The sequence below is a fragment of the Panthera uncia genome, chromosome F2 (genome assembly GCF_023721935.1).
Source record: "Panthera uncia isolate 11264 chromosome F2, Puncia_PCG_1.0, whole genome shotgun sequence".
Classification (NCBI taxonomy): Eukaryota; Metazoa; Chordata; class Mammalia; order Carnivora; family Felidae; genus Panthera; species Panthera uncia.
Window position 1 is genome coordinate 4,610,341 of NC_064812.1, and position 15,423 is coordinate 4,625,763.

The 15,423-nt window shown below is 49.5% G+C and overlaps 1 protein-coding gene across 1 annotated transcript in view; it reads left to right on the top strand.

Annotated features, from left to right (window-relative positions):
• The window catches only part of COL22A1 (collagen type XXII alpha 1 chain), a 237,546-nt gene that overhangs the window by 161,579 nt on the left and 60,544 nt on the right, over window positions 1-15,423 (top strand). The window contains exons 40-43 of the mRNA XM_049632862.1: window positions 6,376-6,411; window positions 7,839-7,892; window positions 9,026-9,070; window positions 13,247-13,294. Coding sequence (XP_049488819.1) covers window positions 6,376-6,411; window positions 7,839-7,892; window positions 9,026-9,070; window positions 13,247-13,294 — 183 coding nt within the window. The remainder of the gene's footprint in view (window positions 1-6,375; window positions 6,412-7,838; window positions 7,893-9,025; window positions 9,071-13,246; window positions 13,295-15,423) is intronic.

Below are 15,423 nucleotides of genomic sequence, written 5' to 3' on the forward strand. Positions count from 1 at the left end.
TCTCCAAGTTGCCTCTGATCTTCCTTTAGCAAGGTTTTAAACGCTTAAAAACGATCCAGCTTAGGCCTGAGGGCAGATCACAGTGCTACTGAACCTCACCGAAGCCAGGAGCTCGAGGTCTGCAAGGGCGAGATTCCTGCTGACGACCGTGTTCCCTGAGACCCACGCCTTCTGATTCTGTCAGTTTCTTCATGGGTGAAGTGCCTGTAATTTCTGTAGCGGCAGCCGGGGTGTCGTGAGGTTACATCATGATAACATTGGTAATGACACCTGGCACCCTGCCTTTGACCTTCTAATGTCATAAAAATCCTCCCCCGACCTTTCCTTCCCGTCTGCAATCTTTTGTACCGACGCCCTCCTTGGTGTAGGTAGAGTCACATGTCAGTCAGGACTGGCTCGCTGTTAGGCTGACAGCCCGATGGAAGAAAGAAGCATGGAGCTGATGATGTGCAATAAAATGTGTCAGTGTCCTAACAGTTTTTTTTAACTCCCCATCATCTAGGAAATAGTATAATAAGACTAGAGATAAAAGCTCCTGAAAGGTGGCAGAACAGTAACCCCAGCGAGCCCGCTGGTTGGCCTCCAGGGGGCAGCAGTGAGCAGGGCAACCAGGACCTGTGGGTCCTGTTCTCCTTTTCATGTTCCAGTGAAGACAGAGAGGTAACACCACTTGCCTGAAGTGACAGCTGGGACTTGGCGGAGCTGGGGTTGGGCCCCGAGCATCTTGCCGCGCTCTGGGCAGGGTAGCGATAGTGACACGTCCATGCTCGTGAGTCTTCATGGGACAGCGTCTTCTCCGCGCACCGTGGCTTCTGAGCTACGACTCAGGAGGCTAGCGGTTGTTCTCTGCCCCTTTCTTTATGGAGGTACAGTTGCCACACAAGGTCACGTCGGTTTCAGGTTATACAGAAGCGTTGCGTTTTGTTCATGTGTCTTATCTGCCTGTTTGGTTCCGTTCCTTTGTGTAGGAGAACCAGAGAGCCACTCAGGTCAGGCCATCCCAAGAAGGAGGCTGGCCAGTTTCCCTCGAAGGGAGTTGGTGCAGCCACGTGGCCACTTATCTGGCCCTGCTGGGGGACATTTCTCAGGCATTTCATTATGGGCATTTCTCACTAGTTACCCCAAAGCTGATGCCCAGGGAATGTGCAGGTCTTTACTCACTGACACGCACTCCCATCCTGTTCTGTGCACAGGGCGAGGTGGGGAGGGTGTGGATGGCGAGACACCCTCATACCCTAGAGCTCTGCATATGACCAGGAACTGAGTATCCCACTCTTGGTGTTTAGATTCAAGTCTTGGTTGATGAAACAAAAAGATTTTTTTAAATTTTTCTGTTTGTTTACTAATGCATTTTGAGAGAGAAAGAGCATGAGCAGGGGAGGGGCAGAGAGAGGGAGGGAGAGAGAAAATCCCAAGCAGGCTCTGCACTGTCAGCACAGAGCCCAGTGCAGGGCTCGAACTCATGAACTGTGAGATCATGACCTGAGCCAAAACCAAGAGTGGGACCCTTGACTGACTGAGCCAGCCAGGTGCCCCCCAAAATGTTTTAAAATAAGTTTCCATGGTCACTTCTGGTTGGGAGCTCTCCTTTCGATCTCTGTGGCTGATCTCAATTCCTTTACAGTGGGCCAGGCTGTTGTTCTGGCCTCGTTTGGCCTCCCTCCTACCTCACTCCTGGATTTCCACCCTGGCCTCCCCGCCTGGCCTTCTCCAGCCGCTGGGGTGCCCACACCACCCCGGAGCCTGGATCTGAGCTCATCCGTAACTCAGAAGCCTCTCCTGAGGGGCACTGCAAGCCCTTCTCACCCAGGCAGACCCCAGCTGCCCTGGGAAAGTATGGCTGCAGCCACCAGGCATTCCCATGTCAAGGAAAGGAACTGTTCTTTCCTGCGCAAAGCTTGACTTCTCCTCTGCCGGGGTCTGCTTGCCCTTCCCTGCCTGTGAAGCCCACCGGCCTCTTCCCCCAACCTCTGTCCCCTGGCACCCTCTGGGTAAAGCCTCCCCCAAGTCTCTCAGGCAGGTGTCAGCAGCTCTGGCATCTTTCAACCCAGACCCATTGAGTCCCCATTGGTTATTAGAAGGGTGGGTTTCCTTACTTGAGCACTGAGTGTAGGCATCCTCCATGACCACCACAGAGCCTGGCACACGTTAGCGTTCAGATAAAAGACCGTGGAGCAGAAAATTGCACCTTGGTGTTAGGTTATCAGTGGGGAGAAGGGGTGAGAGGTGACCAACCCTCAGAGGGAAACAGTGATGTCAGCATAGCAGCATAGCAGAGAAAAGGTGTTTAGCGTATCTAGAGCCTCTCGGGGCTTTCGGTTTTGTGAGTTTTCACTGTCTGCAATTATCAGCAAATAACAGAAGCATTGTGGTGCATGTGTATGCATGTGTGTATACTATGTGTACATGCTACATATATAGTGTATGTGTGTGTATAGTATATATGTGTATATATGGTGTATATAGTATATTTATAGTATATGTACACACATACATACACACTGTATATACTTATATTTATCAAGCATATATATTTTATATTTATGTAGTGTGTATGATATATAATGTATGTGATATACATATAGTATAATATACATTTAGTATATAGTATACATATATATAGTATATATAATATACATATAGTATAATATACATACAGTACATAGTGTGTAGTATACAGATAGTGTATATACACGCATACACACACTCTATACTTATACTTACTGAGTATATATACTTTATAATTATGTGGCGTATATAATATACAGTGTATGTAATATGCATATAGTATCATACATGTAGACCCCATAGTATATAGTATACATATGCATACATACATATACACTATATGTATACTTATATTTATCAAGGAGAAATTCAGATACACCAAAAGAATATTTTGGGAGAATAGCCAAATGAGCCTCACGCAGCCACATTTAGCTCTAACAACCAGGATCCCTGTTCAAGGACACTGCTTCCTATTCATCCTCAACTACCCTCCATTATTTTGAAGCAAATCCCAGATGTGTCTCGTTTTATCTGTAAATAATTTTGGTATGTTTCTAAAAGACAGTGACTTTTAAATGCAACCACAGTTTCACTATTACACTCCACAAAGCAATTTCATAACATCATCAAATATCCAGTCAATGGCCAAGTTCATATTTCTTCCATAAATGCCATGCTTCCGTAGTTCTCTTTTGTTCGAATCAAGACCCAAATAGAGACAGTAATTGGCTGATTTTTTTAAAAAATTTCTTTTATAAATATGTAGACTTCCCTCCATTATTTTTTCTTTCCTTTTGCAGTTTATTTATTGATGAAACAAGATTTACTTTTCGGTCTCATAGAGCTTCCCACAGTCTGGAATTTGCTAATTTACTAGTTTAACACATTGCCCTGTGCCTGCATTTTCTATACATCAGTAATTGGGCCTAGAGCCTTGATCAGATTCAGGCTTGATGTTTTTGGCAAGACTTCACAGGGAGTGTGTTCTTCCATCAGGAAGCACATGATGTCTGGTGGTCTCTCTCGTGGTGATGTTCACACTCTTTGATGTCCAATGCTTAGATCAATTAGCACATCAAGGGTTGCAAATTGATGCCCTTCTTGTTCTACCAACTCTTTTTTATGGATCTGCTAGAATACTTCTAGATGGAGGAAAGGTCCCTCAATTATAATTTACATACTCAGTGGTACAATTCATATGGTACAATACATATGGAATGTTCCAGTCTTCCCCTTCAGTTATTTTCAAATAATGACTTGATTCCCTAGCATCTCACAAAGATGATTAATTAGGTGCTTTTGTTTTTCATCAGTAATTTTGAACTCATGGATTCAAATACATTTGATGCATTTTTATGTATCTTGGTTATTCTTCCTGTTGATGCGCAGGTTGTCTTAGCCGATGCCAATAGGAGCTTATCCCTGTTGACCCTGAGTACCTTTGACAAAAGCCTAGCAGTCTCTAATCGTGTCCTTGCTTCTTGGAATGACAAGGTGCTCTAGGTTTGTGTACATTCCTTGTCCAGATCCAGGATCAGTCATTTCTCCAGGGAGCTGTTTCCTTCTAGTGGAACATGGTACCAAAGGCCAAGATATGTGTGTTGGGGTAAAGTGGCTGTTGAGCAAGCATATCATAGGGCATAGTCTTGGAAAAGAGGGTTGTGGTTGTTGAAAACATGCTTAGGCTTCACATGTAAGAATGCTATTATACACACCGTCCTCCTCAACACTTTCATTAAATTTCTTGAACGTATACTGACAAAAGAGCTGTGAGGGTGGGCCATGCACTGAATGGCTTAGTTCTCTACTTAGAGCATCTGTTTTCACTTCTGATCACTCAAGGCAAGGTGGCCATCTAGCTCTGCATTCTGCGTGGGAGACCAAAGCTCAGAGACAAAGTCACTTGCTTAAGGCCAAACAGCTAATAATTGATAAAGCTAAGATTTGAAATGAACGCCTTTTTGACAACAGAATTCATCTTTCACATGTGGATTTTATATGAAGTAACGTGAGAGAGAAATTTGGAGCTCAATGTAATGAGCAAGTTAAGTGCTTGAGGTCGGTCGTGGAGTTTCATTTAGAACCCAGGGTGCCTCTGAAGTGACCTGGCAGTGTTCCCCTTGCTGGTAATCAGTTGTCCCTGGGTCCTTTCCTTGAGGAATGAGTGCAGCCTCAGTAGAGAACTACTCAGAAGAGCGTAGACTTCAGGTGTGTGTGCGTTGGCCCATGTATACATTGACACATGGCGGAACCAATGAGAAGTAAGGCAGGGAAAGTGGCTTCAGAGGCAAATAGACCCGCAATAGAAGTAGGTCTCTTGTCTTATCTGCTTGACTTACCTGCTTGCCCGTAGGCCTCTGGAGACTCCCCCTCCTTTCTTCAGTGCACTTAAGAGGATGCTACCTCTGTTTTATCAGGTAGTTCTGGAATGACTTTTTGTTTGTTTGAGAAAGAGAGAGCACTCACATGAGCTAGGGAGAGGGACAGAGAGAGAGAGAGAGAGAGAGAGAGAGAGAGAAACTCAGGCAGGCTCCACTCTGAGCATTGAGCTTCATCTCATGACCTGGGATCATGACCTGAGCTGAAATCAAGAGTCAGATGCTCAACTGACTGAGCCAACTGGGCACCCCATCTGGGACATATTTAATAAGCAGACTTTAAGGTTACCTGGCTTGTCATATTGCCAGAAACCTATGCATTTATGAGCAATCCTTCTTCCTCTTGGGAATATCTGGGAAGTTCTCCTGGGATCTGCCACACAGAGACGCAGGGTACGCTAGACTGGGCAGGAGGTGTGTTAACCCCTCTGTCCAGTGACTCCCGGTGTGGTTTGGGCAAGCCTCAGTCTCCTCTGGCCTGACTCTGATCATCAGTGAAAAGTGAGCGTGATTACACCTGATTCCAAAGTTCCCATACTCTAAAATGTTCATTTTGATGGAGTCCCATTTGCTCTGCTGTACTTTGCCGTAACTGCCACGGGGCACTGTGCTGAGTGCTGGAGAGACCATGCCGAGCAAGGTGCTCAGTACCCACCTGATCACGCAGCACTCAGGCATTCAGCGGGGAGGACAGGCAGCCGAGAAGTGAGGCTGGTCTCCAACGTTGCGTCCTGGATGGGGTGCATGGAGGGGCTAGGGGACATCTCTAATGAGCATCCCATGAGAAGCCGGGGAAGGCTTTCCAAGGTGGTGACATCTCAACTGAGAACCGAAGTGTGACAAGAATGTGTCCAGGTAGAAGAGCAGGGCACACTCTTCCACGCAGAAGCATAGCATAGGGAAGATTCAGGGCAAGGGAGGGTTCTGCTCACGGGAGGACCTGAAACCACACAGTAATGCCTTAATCAGTGGCCACATCTTAGATGCAATATCCAGAAGCCAAATCCTAAGCTGGATGCACTCATTGCAGGGCGGACCGGGGTGGGGAACATCCCCTGTTAGGAGGTGGGGGCCACCACAGCAGCATCAGCCAAAACAGGCCATGCTGGGGAGTCTGGCCCTGCGTGTGCCCCCAGCGTGTCCCAAGCAAGACGAAAGCACAGCACGAGGATCCCGGGATGCTGGCTCCCACCCTGCACCAGAGGTCCAAACTAGAGATAAGCTCAGTGTCAGGAAGCAAGTGGGTGCCAGGATAAGGTGGTACCTGTTCAAGGGCAAATGGAGAAAGTTCCAGGACGATCTCCATGTGTGGCATGTCCGGGTGTTGTGAGCAGGTGTGACTGTGGCTTAACACCAGGGGGCAGCTGGTGCCCTTCGAGCACTCCTTCGAGGACAATGAAGACCTGGCTTGGAAATCATAGCTACGGTATGTTTACGGTATTTCCTTCTGACTTTACTTACTTGTTTTGTTTGTTTGTTTGTTTCTTAGGGACCCTCTGGACCACCAGGAGACAAAGGGCCCCCGGTACAGTATGAGTGAAATGAAGGGCTGGGCTTCATGGAGAAATTCTTTTCTAATTAAAGCAATTTTATATTGGGGCAGCTAAATGAAAGTGGTTTCTGCAAATCCCTAACATTAAACAGTTCCAATCTCTAGAAAATAACCGCCAGTCTCTGGAGTGGTAGATTAGGAAGGGGATGGGTGGTCATCGAATCTGGTGTGTGCGTGCTAGAGTTGGGCAGAATGAGACTGGCTTTGCTTTTTTGGCATCTCTGCATCACAGAAGGACAGCATGGCTTGACGAATTTTATCTAATTACCAGCAGAACTGCTTTTGAGTCCTGACTTCACCACCCCCAGCCACATTATCCTGATCAATTTGGGGGGGGGGTCTCTCTTAATCCGTAAAGTGGGCATGAGAGACCCATGGGCCTTTGCGGAGCTCCGATGGACTAAATGTGGTGAAGCCACAGGAAAGCTCTCCATAAACATTTGTTCTAAGGAGTGGCCGCCATGGATGATAAGCATATGCATGCATTTACCAGGAAAATGTGAATTTCTACAGACTGCCCCCAGAGCGGGAGGAGCTGCGTATTAGCACCGATGATGACATATTTTGCATGAAAATTCTGTGCACTCAGTGATTTCTGAACCGAGAAATGGCGTTTTTATACCCATTTTTTATAGATGAGAAAACAGAGGCTCAGAGCAGTTAATTGATAGCCATCAGATTTCAGAACAAGTTAATGTAGCATAGCAATAGGGTTGGTGATACGGCGGATGGGGCTCCTACAGAGGGGTCGATGTGAAGGGGACATTTTGGGAAGTCCTCAGAGAGGCAGGGTTTGCTCCTGAGCTGCCGTGTGGCACAGTTCCGGCACCTGCCAGGACAGAGAGCTGATTCTATTTAAGGAAGATTTCCACAGGAAGGGAGATCCACAGTGAAAAATATGTGTGAGAATTCCTGATACTGTCCAGAAATTTTCAACAGAATGGGAATGATTTTCTAATAGAAAGTAATAAATGTCCTCTATGTAGTGGACACTGTGCACAGCCGGCCAGCAGCCCACCAGATGCAGAGGGGTGAGCCCCAGTGCGCTCACCGCGGGAGCTGACCCTGTGACCCTTCCGCTCAAGGAAGGGGCCTTCCTCCTGGGGCCTGAGCAGGAGGGCTCACAGTGAAGGTGTTCCAGAGCATTCTGTGTGTGTGTGTGTGTGTGTGTGTGTGTGTGTGTGTGTGTGTGCGCGTGCGCGCGCGTGTGTGTGACACTCCCACTTCCACAGCAATGGGGAAATGAGTAATCACTGAGCAGGGAATCTTGGCACACGCATTATATCAGATTCCTCATAGTAACAGGCCATTTGTACAATGGGAACCAACTATTGCCAAGGAATGGGGGACCTAATTTTGCTTAAGCTGTTGGCGAGTGACTTACCTTCTTTTTTCCTCAGGGATCCCGAGGCTTACCCGGATTCCCCGGCCCCCAGGGACCAGCTGGCCAGGACGTAAGTAATGAGAAATGGTACCCACTCAGCTGGGGTTCTTATGGACCCCCCTGGAAGCCCACCTCCACTGTCTCCCAGCCTCCCCTTGACCAGGGAACCCCCGGAGGAATAGTGCTTCTCCACTAATCCCTGCCCCTTCCCCAGGAACATTTTTAGATTTTTGATCTATGACCTAGGTTGATCGTGACCTATGATTTTGTATTGTCTAGTTTTACTCCTTATGCTTTTGTGTTATGCTTTCAGAACCTCATTAGCTCCCAGTGTCCCATACAATGCCTCCTTTTTTTTTTTTTTTTTTTTTTTTTTTTTTTTGTCAATTTCCTTACCTGGTCCTATCTGCTCAAGTCAGGTGCCATGGACTTGTTCTCCACGGACTTGTTCCTGACCCATCCCTGCAAGGGCTTTCTTCCTTATCTGATGCTAAAGATGCATCACTTCTGACATCGTGACGACGGTAGTCATCTCTTAGTATCCATTGTCTGGCTTCTGCTCAGATAGATCTGAGCTCCAAGAAGATAGGGACCATGTGTCTTCTACATGGGTGTTGCTCACTGCATCCTCTGACTGGATGGTAGGCTGGCAACAATGAGTTCCTATGAAGCAAAGATGTCTGGCGCCATTAAGCGGTAGCATTTACTCTTAGATGTGCATCTCTCCATCTATACTTTCAGTTCACTATGGGCAGGGACGATCAGTCACCCTCCCCTTCCCTTCCTTGGTTCCACTGCAGAGGAGGAAGTTACACTCTAGAACCTGTCCACATATTCTCATTTGCCTGCCCCAATCTCAACGTGCTATTAGAACCAGTCCTGCTCTCCAAGCTGGCCCTTTCACCTGTGTTTGGAGAAGGATGGTGGGATGTGTGCATGAGCCATTTGCAGCTTTGCATTTTGGATAGGAGTCATAGGGTGGGCATATTCTAAATATTTGCCACAGTTGAATACTTTCTGGGAAGCATTGAGTGCTCGGCTGAGGTTTCAAACCATGCCTTTTTATTGGTGCCAGTCTTTACGGTTGGGTGAATTTTTTCAACCCTGTTACACTTGGCGGATGCAGAGGTGGGGGGCCATGAGCAGAGTGGCTCTGGATGATGAGCTTAGCACAGTTAATGTTTCATTTCTTTCTTCTCTTAGGGTGTACCAGGAAATCCAGGAGAAAGAGGGCCTCCTGGCAAACCAGTATGTCATCTCACTGTTCTGGATGAATATTGACTCTCAAGTCAGGGCTCCAGTGAGAATAAAACACAACTCAGATGGTGTGAGAGGCTGAAGGAGGGACTTCTCACAGAGCCACGGGCGGGGGGCTGATCTGAGATGCTGGGGAGCCCAGAGATAAGCCACGGTGGGAGGCCGACATGGCCATGACCCTGACCCCAGTTTTCAGCACCAAGCGAGAGCACAAGGGTGGGGAAGGGCTGCCAAATTGGAGCTGTCGTTGTGGGTTCAAGGCCACTGCCAGAGAGCTGGGCCCAGCATGGGAGCAGGGTCTCCCCAACTCCAGTTTCCTGAAGGTGGCTCTCCTTGTCCACCTTAGCCAAGGCCAGCAGGTACTTAGCCCCATGACACATTCCCCACGGGGCAGCCTCAGGTTGTTGAGTAGGACAGAGGGTAGAGAGTGGATCTGGGGGCGGGCAAATGGACCCCACTGTACCTTGCAAATTCCTAACTGGCCCATTTCCTGCCCCTGTCTAGTATGTGAGCGCCATCTGGTTCCCCTTTTATATGATGGGAATGGTGGTAGCCATGGGGTTGCTGGGAAATGGCTGGTCCACGTGCTGGCTCCTTGGTGGTCTAGCCCATGGCTCCCACTTGCCGGGAAATGACTGGTCCTGCACGTCGGCTCCTTGGCGGTCTAGCCCAAGGCTCCTGTGGGCTCCCTCACGTGCATCATGTATATCCCCCATGTTGCTGTTGGCAGAGAAGCCCAAAGGCTTGGCCAAGTGACCCAGCCACTGGATGGGGTAGAGGGGGCCCTACAAGAAAGGAGTGGTGAAGATGAGCAATCCAGGCAGGCGGGCAGCGGTGCAGACACAGGAGAAACTGGTCCACTGATCCACTGAAAGACGTTACCCAGGAGGGAAGAAAGGGTAGCATCAGGGCTGGGGATTCTGAGGTCACAAGGGGGAGATCATAAGTTTGGTTCTGAAACCAAGATGCTCAGCTGCCAGAAGCTTCAGCTCAAGCTGGACTTGAGAGCGTGAGTGTCCTGTAAGCCTGACCTTGAGGACTCAGACAAGCACCCAGGGCTCAGAGGCCACTGTGGGTGCCAGCAACCTTCACACCCTCTCCTGGGGTGCTGGGCACAGAGGAGACCTGGATGGGGATCCTGGTCTATTCAGAAGGGTTCTGGAGGCCGTACCCTTGTGACATGTGACAGGTCATGTGAGAGATTAGGGACCGCTCACTCACCCTCCTCCTCTGCCCAAGCCAGCTCTGCAGCAGTGAAGTCAGCCCCGTAGAAGCCACGTCATTAGCCCGGTGCAAGGCCCCGATGACGGGAGGGGAGAGTAAGGTTCAGGCCGGAGACTAAACGGGGGTTCAAATGACCTCTGCCAAATCTAGCCCTTGACACCTCTCTGCAAAGAGAATTAAGCCAGCACACAGACTGCTGGCAATGTGCAGAAGCATGACTGTCTTATAGCTGGTCACCTGCAGAGGGAGAGGGAGAGAGGGAGGGAGGAAGGGGGAGGAAGGGGAGAATAGAGGAGGGAGAAGAAATAGGTCTGTTTCTCATCACCATTAAATTTACTGAATGCACTGCCCACAAATGGTCCCAGATACATCCCAGTAGCTGTTGGGGTCTCTGCTCTTGGTGGTCAGAGGGGGTCCCCAAGCTCCCTCAGGCTCAGTGATTCACCGGGAGGACTCCTGGAACTCAGGAAGGCAGCTCCACTCACGGTGATGATGACGGTTCCTTATGGAGGGAGGACACAGGTGGCAGCCAGCACGGGAGGATGTAGAGGCACGGAGCACAGGGCTCCCAGTGTGTCTCCCCTGGAGGGCTTGTGGGGACAGCACTTCACTCCCCAGCAGTTTTCTGGGGTCGCACGGATGTCGGAGGGCAGCAGGTGCTCGGGGAAAGCATGGCACCTCGCCCAGAAAGGAAACTCACCCAGGCCCTACCAGGTGAGGCGTGTGAGGGCGTCGAGGTTACCCGTCAGGAACTGGCAAGGTCAGAGTGAGTGGGTTTGGACGCCCCTGGCTGGCTGAGTTCGGCCTTTACTACACGGTCCCAGAGCACTTCTCCGGCACTGCACCCACAGGACTCCTGTGCTGGACATCCCCGTCCAGGGTTGGGCCCCTCTCTGCGCCTCTAGGGGGGACTCTTGGGCAGCAGATGGGTTGAGGGTGAAGCCCGTGAGGATCGAGGGAGGCAGGACAGGGCAGGGGAAAGGGAGTCTTGGCCTGACCCCACGGGGACCTGGATCTGTGAACGGCACCACGGCACTGTCCCACCTTGACACGAGGCCACTGTGTGTCACCCCTGTATGGGTCAGTCCTGCATTTCCAGCCTGCCTCCCCGGCAGCTGGTGGAGCGATACACGAGGAGGTGAGGAGGGCTCAGACTGGCCTCAGCACTTCCCACTGTCTGTTTGCCTACCTGTCTGTCACTCCTGGAATGACCCATGTGTGAGTGACTCCTCAGAGGCCAGCCTGGCAGACGGCTAAGCACCTTGTGCCCAGCCTCGGAAGGCACTGCACCCCACAGACCCGTTCCTGTCTGTTCTTATGTGACCTACCCCGAGAGGTTTATGGAAGAGGGTACAAGGCATTAATTAAACTCTTCCCCGAGGCCACGCTGCACCTAGACTGAACATCTGCTCCCTGTTCTGTCTCTGTGAGTGCTGCCTGGCTGTGTGGTCTGGTGTGGCCCGACTCTGATTACACAGGGGGCTCTCATGACTGCATGGAAACATTGCAGCTCATGCGACACCAGCAGCATGCACATGTCCCGATTTGAACAGTACTAACTTCCCAGGGAAAAATGTAAGGCTTCAGGATAAAACCTCTTTCTGCTTTTAAATTAAAGTTTTAATAAACAATATTGCAGAGGTAGGCCTTCCTGTAGAGGGTCTTGCTCAGAACGAGGGAGGCCTTGGCTTCTGTTGTAGCAGCCGCACTCAAAGTGAGCTCTGCCTGTGGGGCTGGCACTGCCTGGGCACCTCCAAATCGGAGTCTGCCAGCCTTTGTCCTGGGTCTCCACCTTGGGTCACAGTCCAGAGGGTCTGTGATAGAGCACCTGTACCCAGGAGCCCGGGAGACCACACCCATCCATAGTCACTACCAAGGTTATCCTGGGCAAACGTACGTGGTGCCACCGACACATGGCTTTGGTTAGCCGCAGGGTGCGGCAGGAGCCCTGGAGGGTCAGGGAAAGGGGTTTGGTAGCCTGGAAAATGGTATTGGTGTCAGCATCCCCAGGATGCTAGAGGTAATTCATAATTCATAAACTCGAACACAGGCTTAATCAAAAGAATTCAGCAGTGTATGTTCACTTGTGGCCACAGGCTTCCCATATTATAGAGGAAAATCTAATACCTTCCCCTGGAGACTGGATTCTCTGGCACTCTTTCTCCGTTGCAGAAGTTAGAAGTTTGCAAAATAACCATGTCCCTCTACTCCAGTTCTACCTAAGAATTCTCTCTTCCTTCAGTGTCTGCCTTTTAAGCATTGCTTTCCCTCCAGCTGTGTGTTCCTTATACCCCTGTATGAACCCAGCCTCCACCCCACCTTGGCCATAATCCTAACACAGCACACTCCAACTCAGTGGGTTTGACTGCAGATTTGGGGACCTGCAGACTTCTACGTACATACCTTCAGAGGCTCTGTAATTACCCCTGACTAATGAGATCCCCTTCCCAGAATTAACACTCCTTCAACCCATAATGAAGGGCGAGGATTAGAATGCGATTTCACTGGGGAGAGCTGGAAAAGTGGCTTTAAATTCATAGTAGGTTGTCAATGACTGATGGCAACGGCTCTTACCCATCTGGGGAATCCAGGATAGTGCCTCCCTTTGCCTTCCACAGCACCCATATGACCTATGAGGTTTTGAGGAGGGCGGGGAGGAGAGGCCACCAGGAGAACGGGCCAGCAGAAAGGGACTGGGGACCAGAAAGGCTGATGTCAGTCAGACTTGGTTAGGACTGACAGCCTGTATGGTGACCTCAGAAGTGACTTCTTCCCGTGCCACCTTGGCTTGGGACATATGCAGGGCTTTTTGCATGGTGTGCAGGGCACAGATGAGTTCTGCGTGATGGGGCACACTTTGAAGCCCTTACACTGGGCTAGAATGGGATACACTGTGTGCACGTGTCTGTGTGTGTCCGTATTGACTTCTTTTTACTTTGGCAGGGGCCTTCTTCTCTACTGTCTCCAGGGGACATAAATCTCTTGGTCAAGGTAAAAGCATGAAGCAAATGTGCATGCGTTTTGAAAATGGTGATGGGGAGTTGGAGATCTCAATAAGTTGTGGGGGTTTTTGTTTGAACAACCGTGTGTTAGTGTCAATGAGGCCAGCAGCTGTTGAGAACTCCCTGTGTGCCCGGCGATGTGCTCAATCCTCTTTCTCGTCTGGCAGCCACCAGCCATGGGTGTCAATTTAACTTTAAGTTAACTAAAATTAAATGCAATTAAAAATTCGGGTCCTTGGTCCCACTAGCCACGTTCCAACCACATGATGGCCAGATGTGGCTAGAGCCTGTCTTATTGGAATGACACAGATACACAGCGTTTCTGTCCTCACAGAAAGTTCTCCTGTGCAGGCCTGTGCTAAATGCTGGGTGTGTATCTCTCTCCTACAATTGCTCTAGGAGGTTGGTACCGTTTGCATTGTAGGTTGGCATGTAAGGAGCCTGAGACCCTGAAGGTCAGTGTCTTTCTAGGAATGCAAAATCCAGTCCTCGCTGATTTCAGAGACTGACCTCTAACCCCACACAGGGCTGTCTCTCGTGTTCTGAACAGGGGGCCGTAGGCAGAGTCAGGCAGCTTGGGTGTGCGTCCTGCCAGTGCAAGGGCCAGGGTATGGGTGCAGGGAGGTGAAGGCCGCTGCTGGGCCCCTTGGCCAGGAGGAGACCAGATCTGGGTTCAGACTTAGATGGTTTTCAGAACCTGTCCATCTTGTCCATGAATGCCGAGAGCCTTGAGAAGCTGGACATCCCTCTGCTGAGATTGAGCCAAGACCACTAGGTGTCCAGGTGCCTGACCAAGGGCCTCGGGCCTTAAATGGTGGAGGCCAGGACAGGCTGTGAGCAAGACAGATGCGTAAGGCCTGTGCTTCAGAAAGAACAGTCTCACTGCAGTGAGTGGGGAGGACACTTTTCCTGGCTCTGTGTCAAGCCTTTGTCTTAATTTAGGGTGAAGCTTGGCATTTGTGTGATCAGCCTCTTCCTCACTTCCTGCATTCCAAACACTTGGGTGATGCCAAAACAAACAAAAAAACAAACAAACAAAACAGAGTTCATGTCTGAGAGCAAGGGAGGAAAACAAAAGGGAAAAGAAGACCTTTCCAGAAGCCTGAGATTTGTAATCTCTGTACACATTGAGATGCCTTGATAGAAAGTTATACATTTTTTTTAAAGTAGTAGTAGAAAGTCTTTCCTGATTTTAATTGACAAGAGAAAGCTTTTTTCACAGTCAAGGACATGACAAGAAATCATTACCTATTGATTCAATTCCTTGTTTATTGCAGGGTTTTATGAGCCTAAATCATTTCTCATAATTCCATTGCTCTAGAAGGAGCTGGCTTTGCATCAGCCCTGTCCCTCCCCTGCAAGGATTTCTACCTCAAGACGTCCCAGCCTTTCTGCCAATGATAACAGTAATGTGGAGCCTCATGCTTTATGGCTACAGCATTGAAAATGACATTTAGTCAGCTTGGTGTTCCTTACCTGCTACAGGGTGCAGCTGTGTTCATCAGAGCAGCTGGGGACCCCGGAGGGAAGTGGGCACCCACACTCAGGGTGGTGCCTGAGGCTCCCTGGAGCCATGGAGCTGCGCTTTGCCTGGAAACCCTGTAGACAACAGCCTGGGGCCAAGTGGGTTTGCCCAGGTCAGCAGAGTGCACTGTTATCGTTTCCTACTTTATAGCAGGTTAAAGACTGCTGGTCTGGGCCAGGTGGCTGGTGGAAAGTCCCTCCCTTGCTGAGAAGGCACCTTTTATTGCAGAATATTTATCTCTGCCCCCAGGAATTTATACCATCACATACTTCATTCTCATAGTTGGAAAACTGCCTGGGTAGAGAGTTCATCTCCTAAGAGTCCTGGTGAAATGAACTTCCACAATTGGATGTGTGCCCAGCAAGGTCATCCTCAGGATATCTCCATCAATCAGATGGCTCCCTTGGAGAAATATTATTTCATCTGATCTTCACAAACAACCCAGTGGGTGGGCGCTGTTAGGTCTGCATTTTACAAAGGAGGAGGTTGAGCCCAGCTGGGGAAGGCACTTACTTGTTCAAGGTCACAGAGCTGGATGATGGCAGTGCTGAGACCCAAACCTAGTGTGTCCAGCTGCTGGCCCCCGTGTTTAA